Source organism: Miscanthus floridulus, chromosome 14 (genome assembly GCF_019320115.1).
Source record: "Miscanthus floridulus cultivar M001 chromosome 14, ASM1932011v1, whole genome shotgun sequence".
NCBI lineage: Eukaryota > Viridiplantae > Streptophyta > Magnoliopsida > Poales > Poaceae > Miscanthus > Miscanthus floridulus.
The window spans coordinates 42,884,561-42,899,001 of NC_089593.1; the positions used below are offsets into that span (position 1 = coordinate 42,884,561).

The 14,441-nt window shown below is 44.2% G+C and overlaps 1 protein-coding gene across 1 annotated transcript; it reads left to right on the top strand.

Annotated features, from left to right (window-relative positions):
* The first annotated feature begins 5,806 nt into the window (after positions 1–5,806).
* On the top strand, positions 5,807–11,236 carry LOC136504609 (stromal 70 kDa heat shock-related protein, chloroplastic-like). The gene is made up of 8 exons (XM_066499570.1): positions 5,807–6,438; positions 7,198–7,450; positions 8,071–8,150; positions 9,083–9,225; positions 9,337–9,435; positions 9,547–9,736; positions 9,941–10,339; positions 10,597–11,236. The coding sequence occupies exons 1-8, from the start codon at positions 5,893–5,895 to the stop codon at positions 10,993–10,995; spliced, it is 2,109 nt and encodes a 702-aa protein (XP_066355667.1). The 5' UTR covers positions 5,807–5,892; the 3' UTR covers positions 10,996–11,236.
* The last annotated feature ends 3,205 nt before the right edge of the window (positions 11,237–14,441 follow it).

Sequence of the window (14,441 nt, forward strand, 5' to 3'; positions counted from 1 at the left end):
CCGACATCACGGACTCGCTTCCCTCCGCATGGAATGGGAAGGGCCCCTGCATGGACGGGTGGGCACTTGTCAGCATGTCCTCGTCCTCCAGGACGTCCTAATCCACGTCGGTAGCTACCTCGTCATCATCGTCGTCGGCATTGTCTTCGTCGTCATCACTGCTTATCTCCTCTCCTTGATCCCGTGCCTGCTGCTTCCGTATCATTTCCTTCTTCTTGAGCTCCCTTGTCCTTTGGTCCCACTCGGCTGTGGCGCGATTCATCGCCGCCAGGACCCGGTCCTTTGGCACTGGGGCCAGACTCTCCTTGAAGGAAAGTCTCCTCGGCTGGTCCCGCCATCCTAAAGTTAGCATCAAGGGGTCAGAAATTCAAGCGAAAAGAGGAGCGCGGGGAAAGAAAGCTTACGAAGTCAAAGAACCCCGATTCTGGCCGCATTGGGGGATGCCCCAGCACCGGATACGCATGATCGAGGATGACGTCGGCAGAGTCCTCTGAAGGCTCCATCGCCTCCTTGATGCGTTGCGCCACCTCGGAGGGAGGAAGCGCTTCATCGACGAGCACTATCCCTTCAAACGACACTCTAAGCACCATCTGGTGCAGGGGAAGCACGTGCACCATCAGCGGTGCCACCCTCCTCACATGGTAGGCACCAATGATCCCTGACCCCTTCAGGCCCTGGTCCTTCAGAGCGAGGAGGGCGGTGAGAAGGTTGGTGATGTGCTTCTTCTCCTTAGTCAGAACGCCCCACTTCCATGACTCCGGGGCCTCTTTGATGAGGCGCCCTGAATACTTTGGTAGGGGGGCATTCACGTCATCCCTGACATAAAACCATTACGAATGGCACCCCTTGTTGGAGGTCGACAGACGCATCAACGGGTAGCCACTCGCCCGGGTATGGCGTAGATGAAAGCTGGCACATCCCATCGGCACACTCACCTCCTTCCCCCCAACCCACCTCTTCGACAGGCTGACGGTGAAGAAGTGCCGCCACAAATCGAAGTGGGGATCGATCCCCAGGAAACCTTCACACAGGGCAACAAATGCCGCCATATGTTGGACCCCATTAGGAGTAAGATGCTGCAACTCCACCTGGTAGTAATCCAACAGCCCCCGAAGAAATCTATGCGCAGGTACGGTGAATCCTCGCTCATGGAAGATAGCAAAGGACACGACATACCCTTCGGGCGGTGACGGCTCATCCTCATCACTAGGCAGCAGCCACCCCTCAGCAGCGGCCGATGGGCGAAGGAGGCCACGACGGACGAGGCCCTCCAGACGCCGAGGGGTAATGCCAGATCTGCCCCACAGCTCCATTGAGGCGTCGGGGAAAAAGGTGGGCGCAAGCTTGACGACGGCTGCGACGCGGGCGCGAGCTTGATGGTGACTACAACGTAGATGCAAGGCTAACAACGGTGGTAATACGGACACAGGAGGCTAAGGCGATTGATGGCGGAAGAGTCAGACGCGAAGGCAAGGAGGCAGAATATGGAACCCTAGGGGCGAACCCCATGGTTTTATAGGGGCGACAGATGCGAGAAGAACAACCGTTCGCCTTGATCTTCGAGCCTGCCACGCACACCGCCACGTCACCTCATGGGATACGCGCCTGCGATCCCTATCCTTTCCCACTAAAACCGTGCTGGACGGTTTGCCTTCCCAAGCTGACCGAACTCCTTTCCCATAGAGGGGATATGGGTCAGAATGCTTCTTCTCTAGCCCACCTGGGCCTGGAACGTCTAGGGATCAGCCCAACAGTCTTGACGACCAACCCAACAGAGGATGGGCCCGTAAGCAACCAGGACCCAGGTACACGAGCATCAGTAGGGCCTCGATCTGAAGTCGAGCCCCAGCCAGGCTGACCCTAGACAAAATCCCCACGAACAGGACACCAGGGTTTCCTTAAAGCTTTCTAGTTGACGAAACCAACCCTCATAGCCTTACCTGCGAAGGGTTCGAAGCACCCCTCGGGTGGTTCTACCCAAATCACCCGGGGCCACGGGGGCTACAACCGACGGGTGCGCTCGCGCGCACCCTCTAGCAAATCAAAATACCCCCCGGGCGATTCTGCTCGAATCACCCGGGGGCTCGGGGGCTACTATCGGGGACCTAATACCGGGGTATCCAATGAGGTGGAACTAATAACCATCGAACATTGACGTTTCCGGTCAGACAAGAACGCTACTACGCTTCTTACCCAAACGACGGAAGATTGGCTCCGCCTCGCCCGACCCCCGAGGGCTGGCTCCGCCTCGCTCGACCCCCGAGGGCTGGCTCCGCCTCGCCCGACCCTCGAGGGCTGGATCTGCCTTGCCCGACGTCCGAGGGTGGGCTCTGCCTCACCCGACGTCTGAGGATAGGCTCTGTCCCGACCGATGGTTGAGGGCTGGCTCCGCCTCGCCCGATGACTGCACCCTGCACCTTCATGCTAACAACCACAGGGTACGACAAGACATTCGAGTCAACCGCCATACCAAGGAACATGCCCTGCACGCCTGTAGGAAGGTACCATCAGGATGCGATGGGACGGGCGCTTTAAGCCCTTTCCAACCTAACAGTGCTCAAATAGTGTTGTAGGCACCGACTTTTGTCCCACAATATTGTAGGCGCCGCCATCAGCCCTCGGGTGCGGATACTAACATAGGCATACGACAACCACTACGGTCTAGGAAGGGACTCGCGCCATCTACAGTGATGGACGTACTGTCACCGCGCTGTCCGCTCCCCATAGGGCCACAGTCCAAAACCCTTGTCCGACACGTCGCCCAGAGGGGTGGGACGGGACGTTGCCACTTGCTGATCTGGTAAGGGCATGACGTCGCCAGGACACGGGCACCCAGCGAACGTGCCAATCCCTAACACCATCTAGCCGTGTCAGCAAGGCTTGCTCAGCGAAAAAGGAGGGCTCAACACCTTCAGAGGGGCTTCTTGGTCCCTGGTTTTTCTCCTTTCTCCCATCTATAACCCCTGCTCCCCCTTGGTCTATAAAAGGGAGGATAAGGCCCCCCACTAAGGAGAGGGACTCTTGAGGCATAAGTTAAACACACACAACACTTCACGGACAGCTGAGCAGCAACCTAAGCTCTCGGCAACCCTTTCGACCATTCCATCAGAGACTTGGGACCAGTCCCTCTCTCGATCATTTGTACCCCCTGCTATGAACCCTTTTCAGTGCTAATAACACAAGCAGCAACAGACTGGACGTAGGGACATTCAGCCCAAACCAGTATAAACCTTGTGTCCTTTAGCGTACCATCCGAGCCTAACGCGCATCAATTATAAATTTACTAGCCGGTGTTTGTTCGAAACACCGACAGGAGGTTTATCCGGTTTTAAAGTTCAGGGAGGAAAAGCAAATTTTCGCAAAAGTTGAAAGAGGTAATGTGGACTTTTTCCTTAAAATTTTAGACAGTTGGGTCGAAAAGCGTCCATTGGTTTGGTTAGGGCAAAGGATATGTCCCAATGGAGATTGCGTTTATAGCAAACGTGCTTGTGTGTTGCTCAAAAAAACATAATATATATAGAAATCCGTTTATCATATTATCTATCATATTATCGGTAGATGCAAGTTACTCTAACATGTACGAGTACGGGTCATGAGTCTGGATATGAGATACAAAGGGCGTGATTCAATACATGTTGGAATCATCGCTAGACATGAACTGTCCTAACCCATATGAGTACGAGTCATAAGTATATGTATTGAAATCATACCCTATATCTATCATCGTTAGACGTGACCTATTCTAACTTGTACGAGTATGGGTCATAGTATGTGTCAAGTAACAAAAGTAGGACACAAGAGAACTCTCTATTTTTCGGGTAGTTAGAAGGTGGACAAAAAATGAGATAAAATTTTAGCTCTTTAACATTATTATTCCCTTCGTTTTTATATATATGTCGTATCGGGTTTGTCCTAAGTCAAACATTATAATTTTGACCATCGATTTTAAAAAAAAATATAGGTTCTTGGCATAAGATTTATGTTTTTAGACTCACTATGAAAAATACTTTCACAATATATAATTAATATGTTGTAAAACTATAATTTTTTTTCGACAAACCTTATGTGACATATAAAAAAGAACTGAGGGAGTAAACATATAGATTTTATATTTCAAAATTGAGTTTACCAAACATCATACTATAAAAGAGGGATGTAGATCTCGGTACCTTAGGTCGAATTAGCGCTGAAAAGATTTAAAATAACCTATGAGAAACACCCATACACGACACTTGCTCGAGTCAGCTAGTTTTTAGAAGAGTTTGAAAAGTTGTTCAAGTGCATAAGTGAGTGTGAAGTTTCTATTGGAAACACGGCATGTGATAGACCAATATATCCTCAGGAAGTGTCGTAATTCGACAATCTATTTTTTATACCTATTTTCCTAGTGATTTGAGTTTTTTTATTGAATTGCCTAACTTACGCATATTTTGGCGGAACTTACATGTGTGTAACTTCTAGAAAATTCAAAATTGCGTGACCTATGCAGTTAAACTAATTTGAATATCTGATGCTTTTAGTATCGGAAGAATTCTTCATATTACTCATATTCAACTCTCCCCTTTTGAGCATCGTTGATTTTTTTCAGTACCAATGCTAGAGAGGTGGAAGAAGGCAAGGACGTGGTGGTGACATGGTGGGGATAGTGAGCAAAGGAAACACCATCAGTAATGAGATAAACGAAGAGTGTGTAGAGCGAGTGACAATTAGATTTGACCTATCAGCGAGAGAAAATGACTAGCTGATAAACAAAATGTAAGTAAATTGTTGAGAGATAAAGATATGCCTTAAAAAACGATTGTTATTCAAAAGACATAGTTATTACATGCAAAATTGTGCCATCCGCTAAAAAAGAAAGAAGTCTGTTAATATTTGTAAATGTTTTGATATCTACAACAATCTATTGCAAAATGCATGTTGCTTTCGTTCTCCGACTAGAAGTTACATATGTGAAAAGGATCAAAATGGCCATGGCTAAGAAGGCTTTTAGGGTTCAGGGATTGGGGGGATATTGAATTGGCCTTTCACATATTTTTTTTAGAAAATTAACATATCTAAAAATACATCTAGCCCTTAAGTGGTTTTTATGTATTGAATGACGGACTTAGTTAAAGGACTAATGCAAATGACATCTTTCAAACATACTAATTTTATGTTTTGACAACATCATACTAATTCTAATTGATCTCTCATAGGATGATCACCACATTTAGTTTTTAGTTAGCACAGTTTTTTTTATCTCTAAGGTGGTTTATCTAGACAATAGTGATAACAAAACAAATTAATAAGAGGGGGTACAAAATAAACCACCAGGCTTTGTTAGAGATGGAGATAAAACAACGTCATAACAAAAAGTTGGAATAAGACAAAAGCCTAAAAATATAGAGAAGTATTTATTCTTAGGGTTAATTATTATTTCCATACACACAGCTTTAAAAGTAGCATCACAATCGCATAATGCTTTGCAGGTTCTGTACGTTACGACACCATTTGAGACCTCGCTGCCGTGCACACTGCAGCAGCCTTCTCGTCCAAAAACCGGCGACGTCGGCTCAACAACCACACGAGAAAAACCTCTCGCTCATTCTGAGAAGCCACAGCCCTGCAGACCCCAGCCGTGTTCAAAACCTCACGCGGTCTCCACGGCCGCCGGCGCCGCGACCCACACCGCACGCCAACTACCTAGCCGCGGGCCCCTCGCGTCAGCGTCTGGCCAGTATAAACTTTCCTCCCTCCGCACCTCCTCCTCCTCCCCGTCTTATCCCCTCGCCCCGTCCTCCCCTCCGCCGTTCCCCCTCCGTCCCCGCCTCACCTCCCGTCTCCCCCGCCCCCGCCCCCCCCCCCCCCCCCTTGGATAGGGTTAGGAGTTGCCCCCCCGCACGCGCGCGAGCCATGGCCTCCTTCACCTGCTCCCAGGTCGGCGCGACGGCAGCGGGCGGAGCCTCGCCCTTCCTCGGCTACCGGCGGCGGAGCGGAGCCACCCCGTCGAGCTCCCTCTTCGTGGGCCGGCGGCTGGCGGCGGCGGTGCGGATGCGCGCGCCCTCTCGCGGGGCCGCCCGCGGGGGCTCCGCGCTGCGGGTCACGTGCGAGAAGGTGGTGGGGATCGACCTGGGCACCACCAACTCCGCGGTCGCCGCCATGGAGGGCGGCAAGCCGACGGTTGTCACCAACGCCGAGGGTGCGCGCACCACGCCCTCCGTCGTGGCGTACACCAAGACCGGGGAGCGCCTCGTGGGGCAGATCGCTAAGCGCCAGGCGGTCGTCAACCCCGAGAACACCTTCTTCTCCGTCAAGCGCTTCATCGGACGCAAGATGTCCGAGGTCGACGACGAGGCCAAGCAGGTCTCGTACGGCGTTGTCAAGGACGAGAACGGCAACGTCAAGCTCGACTGCCCCGCTATCGGCAAACAGTTCGCTGCCGAGGAGATTTCCGCGCAGGTAACTTGTTATGTTAGATAGGTTTTCCACTCTCAGCTGGTGGATATGCATTTTACTGTAAATTTTTTCATGGGATGACTTGTATAGAAATTCGAGGTTTGAGGATTCGAGGATATGGATAGATGCTACTCTTGTTGTCACTCAATTGTCTATATTGAAAATCTATCAGTTTTACTAGAGAATAGCTCCTGGGCCTGGCAAATCACTTGTTAAGGTACACCAGATTGGATGTTGTTTGTAATGCAATTGGTTACATTGCCTTTGAGGTAAAAGGTGTATTTTGCCACATAAACATGAATGGATTTAAAGGAAGTTGTTTTTATAATTAGGCAACCAGTCTGTGTTAGAATCTCTGGTAGTGCTGTAGGGTTCTGATTCTTTGGAGAGTTAGTACCAGCTTCGAAAATGCAGGGATATTTTTAAAAATGCTGCATATGTAAAATTCTGGGTGCATCAATCTGGGTTTATGTATTTTGATTTCAGCCTCAAAACAAGTGGGCATTGTGATATGATTTCTATCAATATCGAGGTTTGTTTGAAATTTCATTGCTTCAGCTAAGCAGTTGGGTCATTTGTGTTCTGTACTTATGTCCTGGGGGAGTGAGTTTTTGAATGTGTATAAAATATGGTACATTATCATCTGTATAAAACTACTTTTGAGTTGCTACTAGCTACCAGACCATTAGATGTGGTATACATATCATTTTACTTTCATAGTAAGTTGTACATTTGACTTATCTTGGTTTATTATCCGAACAGGTTTTGAGGAAGTTGGTGGATGATGCATCTAAGTTTCTTAATGAGAAAATTACAAAAGCAGTTGTTACAGTCCCAGCGTACTTCAATGATTCACAAAGGACAGCAACTAAAGATGCTGGCCGCATTGCAGGACTGGAAGTTCTCCGTATTATAAATGAACCAACTGCTGCATCATTGGCCTATGGTTTCGAGAAGAAAAATAATGAAACAATTCTAGTGTTTGATTTGGGAGGCGGTACCTTTGATGTATCTGGTAAGTGTTCCAACTGTTATTTCTTTTTTTATTATTGCTTTACTTCTGAATCACATGGATAATGATCATCTCATATCATTGAGATAAACCTTTTGCATTCAATTGGTTCAGAACTATGTGCTGAATATTTGTTCAGCTGTATGAATTGCTCAACATTTGTTTCATTTTGCCCTGATCAAGTCAAACCGCCTGTGACCGGAAGGTCCCGGGTTCGAGTCGCGGTCTCCTCGCATTGCACAGGCGAGGGTAAGGCTTGCCACTGACACCCTTCCCCAGACCCCGCACACAGCGGGAGCACTCTGCACTGGGTATGCCCCTTTGCCCTGATCAAGTCATCAGGTCTCAAATGGGTTTTCAGGAATATAGTGCAACTCTTACTCTGATTTTGCCCAGTTTGAGCTATAACATGTCAAATGGTATTCCCAGGAACATTAGTGGTACTTTATGTTGCTCAACTCTTTGAACCAGGTGTTTTCGTTTTCATTTGATGATCATGTTCCATTCATATTTTTCTTGATGAAAGTGACATTCTCTGCCAATGTCTTACTATTATATCTAAATGTATTTTTTTGAGATGTTTATACTTGCATTATTATAACTAAAGTAACACCGTCCTGCAGTATTGGAAGTTGGAGATGGCGTGTTTGAGGTGCTTTCCACATCAGGTGACACACACCTTGGTGGTGATGACTTTGATAAGGTTTGACAGAATTTTCTTCTGTTCTTCCTTAGTAGGTCGTTACACGGGAACTTTGAGCTTTCTCAACACCTGCCATTTTATTGCTTTGTATGTTGTTATAAGCATTACTGTCATACTGTGAAATTGTTTCTCTTACATTTGTGTCCTTACTTTTCAGTAATGTAGATTTCTTTCTATTTAAAAAATGGTAAACATGCCATTTTAATTCCTGATAGAGCTAATGGGCGGTACATGTGAAAGGCAGCTCACAGATTCACAATGTACCAATCATATAGAGTGTATTTATTTCTATTTTTGAATTTGTTTGAATTCCCGATAGATTAAATCAGTAACACACGTGAAACAGCGAGACTATATGGTGTTAGGCAGAGTAGCATTGCCTCGCCTAACACGTAGGAATTTCATCTAGGTTCCTGATAAGATGAACAATGATAATAAGACTCAAGGATGCATGATATCTCAAATTTTATGCTTTAGCATGCCAAATCTATATCTATATCTATATCTCTTATAATCCTAAACCCCACTAGAAGTCAATCTCGGCATGCAAGCCATCCACATCAGTGGCCCACTAGCGCATGTAATTATGACACATATCTATTCATGCAAGCTATCCACATCAGCAAGCCACGTCATCCACTAATAGGCATTTAGTTGTCCATATCAACATGCCACAGAATCCACTAAAATTTACTTGCGTTCCCCGCAGCAACGCGCGGAATTGCTTCTTGTTTTATCTATTTTGCATACCATTACTCTGGCCTTTGCTAGGCAGGTTTTGACCTCCTGCCTAGTGCCTAGCATTTCTTTTGAAACATTGATCTTATGGAATGTCAAAATCGATCTGAGTATGTAACTAACTTCATACATTATGCAATTTTAAGGGAGATAGCTCTCAAGTATATTGATTGTATTATCCTTGACTTGTGCAGAGAATAGTAGATTGGCTTGCTAGCAACTTCAAGAAAGATGAAGGTATTGATCTTCTGAAGGATAAACAAGCCCTTCAGAGGCTTACTGAGGCAGCAGAGAAAGCTAAGATGGAACTGTCAACACTGACACAGGCAAATATTAGGTATGCTCCTTTCAGTGTATTTTAATGAAATGTTTAAACTTGAGCAATGTTCTGCTCTGCTGTTGATCTACATCATTTTGATATGCTTATTTCTGAATGCCTTAAATGCAGCCTGCCATTCATTACTGCTACTGCTGATGGGCCAAAACACATTGAGGCAACCCTCTCTAGAGCCAAATTCGAGGAACTATGTTCAGACCTTATAGACAGGTAACTGTGACCATTCTGTCAGTATTTTGTGCCCACTGCTTTTTGAAAATCTACAATCTTCTATGTATGATAATTTTTTCAAAGGCTTTGCTGACGTTGCTCTGGTGACAGGCTTAAAACTCCTGTTAATAATGCCCTGAGAGATGCCAAGTTGTCTGTTAGTGATCTAGATGAAGTTATTCTTGTGGGTGGATCCACCCGAATCCCTGCAGTTCAAGAACTTGTGAGGAAGCTTACTGACAAGGATCCCAATGTTACGGTCAACCCTGATGAGGTTGTTTCTCTTGGGGCAGCTGTGCAGGTGATTTTCTTTATCCTCAAATGTGGTTTATTGTTGCAGAGCATAATGCTTACATGGAGAGCCCTCATTCATGTTCCTTCCCCACATAGCTGCAAAGTTGCATTTATAAATAATTGCATAACACATATCATTACAATGTAAAGCATCATTTTGACTCATCCAATATGCCACATTTAATGTATTCTGCTTCCATTGCAACACCAGGGCGGGGTTTTGGCGGGAGACGTGAAAGATGTCGTTCTTCTGGATGTTACCCCATTATCTCTTGGTTTGGAGACATTGGGTGGAGTGATGACAAAGATTATCCCCAGGAATACCACATTGCCCACTTCAAAATCGGAGGTATTCTCGACAGCTGCAGATGGACAGACGAGCGTTGAGATCAATGTTCTCCAGGGAGAAAGAGAATTTGTCAGGGACAACAAGTCCCTTGGAAGCTTCCGGTTGGATGGGATCCCTCCTGCACCTCGTGGTGTCCCACAAATTGAAGTCAAGTTTGATATTGATGCAAATGGTATCCTCTCAGTTGCTGCCATTGATAAGGGCACTGGAAAGAAACAGGACATCACCATCACTGGTGCTAGTACGCTACCTAAGGATGAGGTATGCTACAAATCTTCCGCATAGCATTCTTGTGTCTGATAATTGTAGTGAGCTGTTGTTGGTGCCTTGGTCGTTAGACATAAAATTTGCCAGGTTTCATTCTTCTTGTGCCAATGATGTGATGCTGGCTACTTTATGATGCTGTGGTATCATTGTTATTTTCTACCATCCTGTAGTAGAGTAGTATGGTTCCGCTAATTCCATAACAAATAGTACCTACATTGGTGCATGAAGGCTTCAACTACGCCCTTTTGCAGGTTGAGAGAATGGTAGAAGAAGCCGATAAGTTTGCCAAGGAGGACAAAGAGAAGAGAGATGCAATTGACACCAAAAACCAGGCGGACTCTGTGGTCTACCAGACTGAGAAGCAACTCAAGGAGCTTGGCGACAAAGTCCCCGCTGCAGTGAAAGAGAAGGTGGACGTGAAACTCCAGGAGCTCAAAGACGCCATTTCTGGTGGATCAACACAGAGTATGAAGGATGCCATGGCTGCTTTGAACCAGGAGGTGATGCAGATTGGCCAGGCAATGTATAACCAGCCTGGTGCCAGTGCTGCTGGGCCTACTCCTGGTGCTGAGGCTGGACCTACGCCTGGTACCGGACCAGCGCAGAATGATGGGGATGTCATTGACGCGGACTTCACAGATAGCAATTGAGGGGTGATCGATGCATGACCATGTGTTGAGCAAGGTTGGCATTAAGGAGTGAACAAATAGCTCCTTTTTTGTGTTGGGATTGTTACTATAGGCTCTAGTATGGAGTAGTGTTTCGTGAACTTTTCTTGTGATTTTGTCTCAAACAATTAGCTGATTGCCATATAAAGTTGAAAGAAGGGCATAAGGTTTTTATTCAAATTGTAGCTGATTGAATTGTTCAACAGAAGTGTTGAGTTGATCAGTTGCCTCTCTATATCCTTGACAAAGAGAGTTTTTTTTTTTTTTAAAATACAAGTATTTGACAACTTTTGGGTACTACTAGTAGAAATCAACGGCTATCTGGTCACTTATGTTGCAAAAACATTTACAATTTTCATAAAAAGCCTGCAACTATTTTACCATGGTGTTAGCAAGAAAAAAGTGTTGTTTCTGCACCGAACCTCCAAAACAGTTGTATGCTTATGCAATAGTTTCTAGAAGTTGCAATTGTTTCTTAATCATATGCCAAAATGCTTATTTTTTTATTTATTCATTGATAAATAATTACCATTGCTTTCGTGTACTCCCTCTCTATGTCCTTGAATAATTAGATCCTAGCACAAAAAATTATCTATAAATAAATCAATCTATAGGAGACTGAACAGTCCATTGACCCATTTATTTTTCTCGTATCTACTGCAACCAGCTTCTTTCTAATTACTGTATCTACTCCAATTAATGAAGGATAGTATGAGTCTTTTCTCTTTTATACTAATATGTCCTAAACTTGATAGGAATCTATTTATTCAATGGCAGAGGGAGTATCATATTTGGTCAGTGCTAAATGAAAATGTTAGGTCCATAATAAATGTTGATCCAAGTTTAAGAATGACGTCTGATGTTACCTTGACGGGATCAAGAATTCTGGACATGCTACAAAGGATGCCTGTTGGAAATTAATGGACTCTTCATAGTTTGTCCATATGGAGCAATTCAGCGTTTATCATGCCACTAGAAATGTCATAACTCGTAATTCATGGTTTATGGTGCCACTAGCAATGTTTGCCAATCAGCCATGCACAGATTGAACAGAACAGTAATTAATATATATAGGAATTTAAAGAGGCAACCCCAAAACTTTGGTTGGACGATTTTCTTGAGAACTGCCAAACGCAATACTTCCTGAAAGTGTATGATGTAACATAAAGGTAGCACAAAGCACCTTGATTAGCTAAAATTGCTCGTTTCCTATTGCTGAAATAACTGAAAATTGAGAAAGGAATCATTTAACTAATGTGTCAGCAAATTAGTTTTCATCGACAGCGTTCAATTTTCCAGCAAACAATCTTGCATTTTATGGTTAGAAACTTCAACTTACCTGTGCTAAAGCTATGTCACTCCAAAGCATTCAGGTCTTACAACAGTCCATTTTACAATTTGATCTGATTGCAGTTTTCAATGTTAATTCTCCCCCAAAAATTTACTAATAGCAAGTAGCATGTAAACGAACAACGCTCACTATACATAAATTCATAGTCACTATGTCATAACAAATTGCTAAACCTGTTAATCCATTGAAAATTGAATTGGAGGTTTAATCCTGAGGGTTAAGTACACTTTACACCCCTGAACTTGCGCCAAAGTATGATTTTCAACCTTCAACTATGAAACCGGTCAAGAAACACCCTCCAACTATCAAAACCGGACAACTTTGGTCCTCGGCCGGTTTCAAAAGCGGTTTTCTATTTTCGGGAGGCGTCGAAATTTTAAATTATTTTTTTGAGCATCTTAACGTTCTCAAATGAAAAAACTCAAAACTACAAAGTTGTAGATCTCATTGAGGTGTACAATTTACATATAAAAATTATCTTCATCCGACATCGTATAGAAGGGTTTTCTATTTTTTGAAATTTGAGTCTCATCACGCGACAAAATATGGTGCTGAAATTTTATATTATTTTTTCGAGCATCTTACTGTCCTCAAATGAAAAAAATTAAAACTATAAAGTTGTAGATCTCATCGAGTTCTACAATTTACATATAAAAATTATCTTCATCCGACATCGTATTGAAGGGTTTTCTATTTTTTGAAATTTGAGTCTCATCACGCGACAAATTGAGTCTCATAACGTGATGAGACTCAAATTTCAAAAAATAGAAAACCCTTCAATACGATGTCGGATGAAGATAATTTTTATATGTAAATTGTAGAACTCGATGAGATCTACAACTTTATAGTTTTAATTTTTTTCATTTGAGGACAGTAAGATGCTCGAAAAAATAATATAAAATTTCAGCACCATATTTTGTCGCGTGATGAGACTCAAATTTCAAAAAATAGAAAACCCTTCTATACGATGTCGGATGAAGATAATTTTTATATGTAAATTGTACACCTCAATGAGATCTACAACTTTGTAGTTTTGAGTTTTTTCATTTGAGAACGTTAAGATGCTCAAAAAAATAATTTAAAATTTCGACACCTCCCGAAAATAGAAAACCGCTTTTGAAACCGGCCGAGGACCAAAGTTGTCCGGTTTTGATAGTTGGAGGGTGTTTCTTGACCGGTTTCATAGTTGAAGGTTGAAAATCATACTTTGGCGCAAGTTCAGGGGTGTAAAGTGTACTTAACCCTAATCCTGAACCTTGAATGTCATGGTACTGGGTTATTTGAAATGAAGCAATTACAATTTTCAGTTTTTTAAGATTTGCCATTACAAGTAATTGGAGATTCATCGTTACAATTCCTCAAGTGTCCGATAGTTGCCATTCTGGACGTATCCGGCGTCCTTGGGCCCATCTCCAGTTCGCATATCTACCGTATTTGCGTATGGACACATTTACCCCTGAGGATAAGGACCATCCCTTTGGTCGATTCAGCCGCAGCATCCGCCGGAGCACCCGCCTGTGCCAGCCACGCCTGCCAGCGCCGCAGACAAGAACGCCGGGCGGAATCGAACGTACGGCGGACTGCATACGCAAATACGGTAGACATACGAACTGGAGATGGGCCCAAAGACGCCGGATACGTCAAGAATGGCAACTATCAGACACTCGAGGAATTGTAATGGTGAATCTCCAATTACTTTGTAATGGCAAATCTCAAAAAACTGAAAATTGTAATGACTTCATTCCAAATAACCAATCGCATGCCTTTCAGTTTTGTCTAACTGAGCTTTATCAATGCGCATACTAAGTCCAAGCTCTAAAAAATTTGTAAAACATTTGCAGTAGTGCTTCTTTCTTTACCTTAGGTCGTGGTCATTTCTTTGCTGTCTTGCATGTAATCAAACTTTCTAATGTTGTGTTGTAGGGGTTCTTCTCCCTTCTTTTCTTCTTCTTGATATAACATAGCAACTCCATGTTCGACAAAAAAAAAAAAAAAAACACTTGGTATGTGATTGCTGCAACTGCTAGTTTGGATCTTCAGCCATGTTTGATACACCTGTGATCTCAGCAAGGCACAC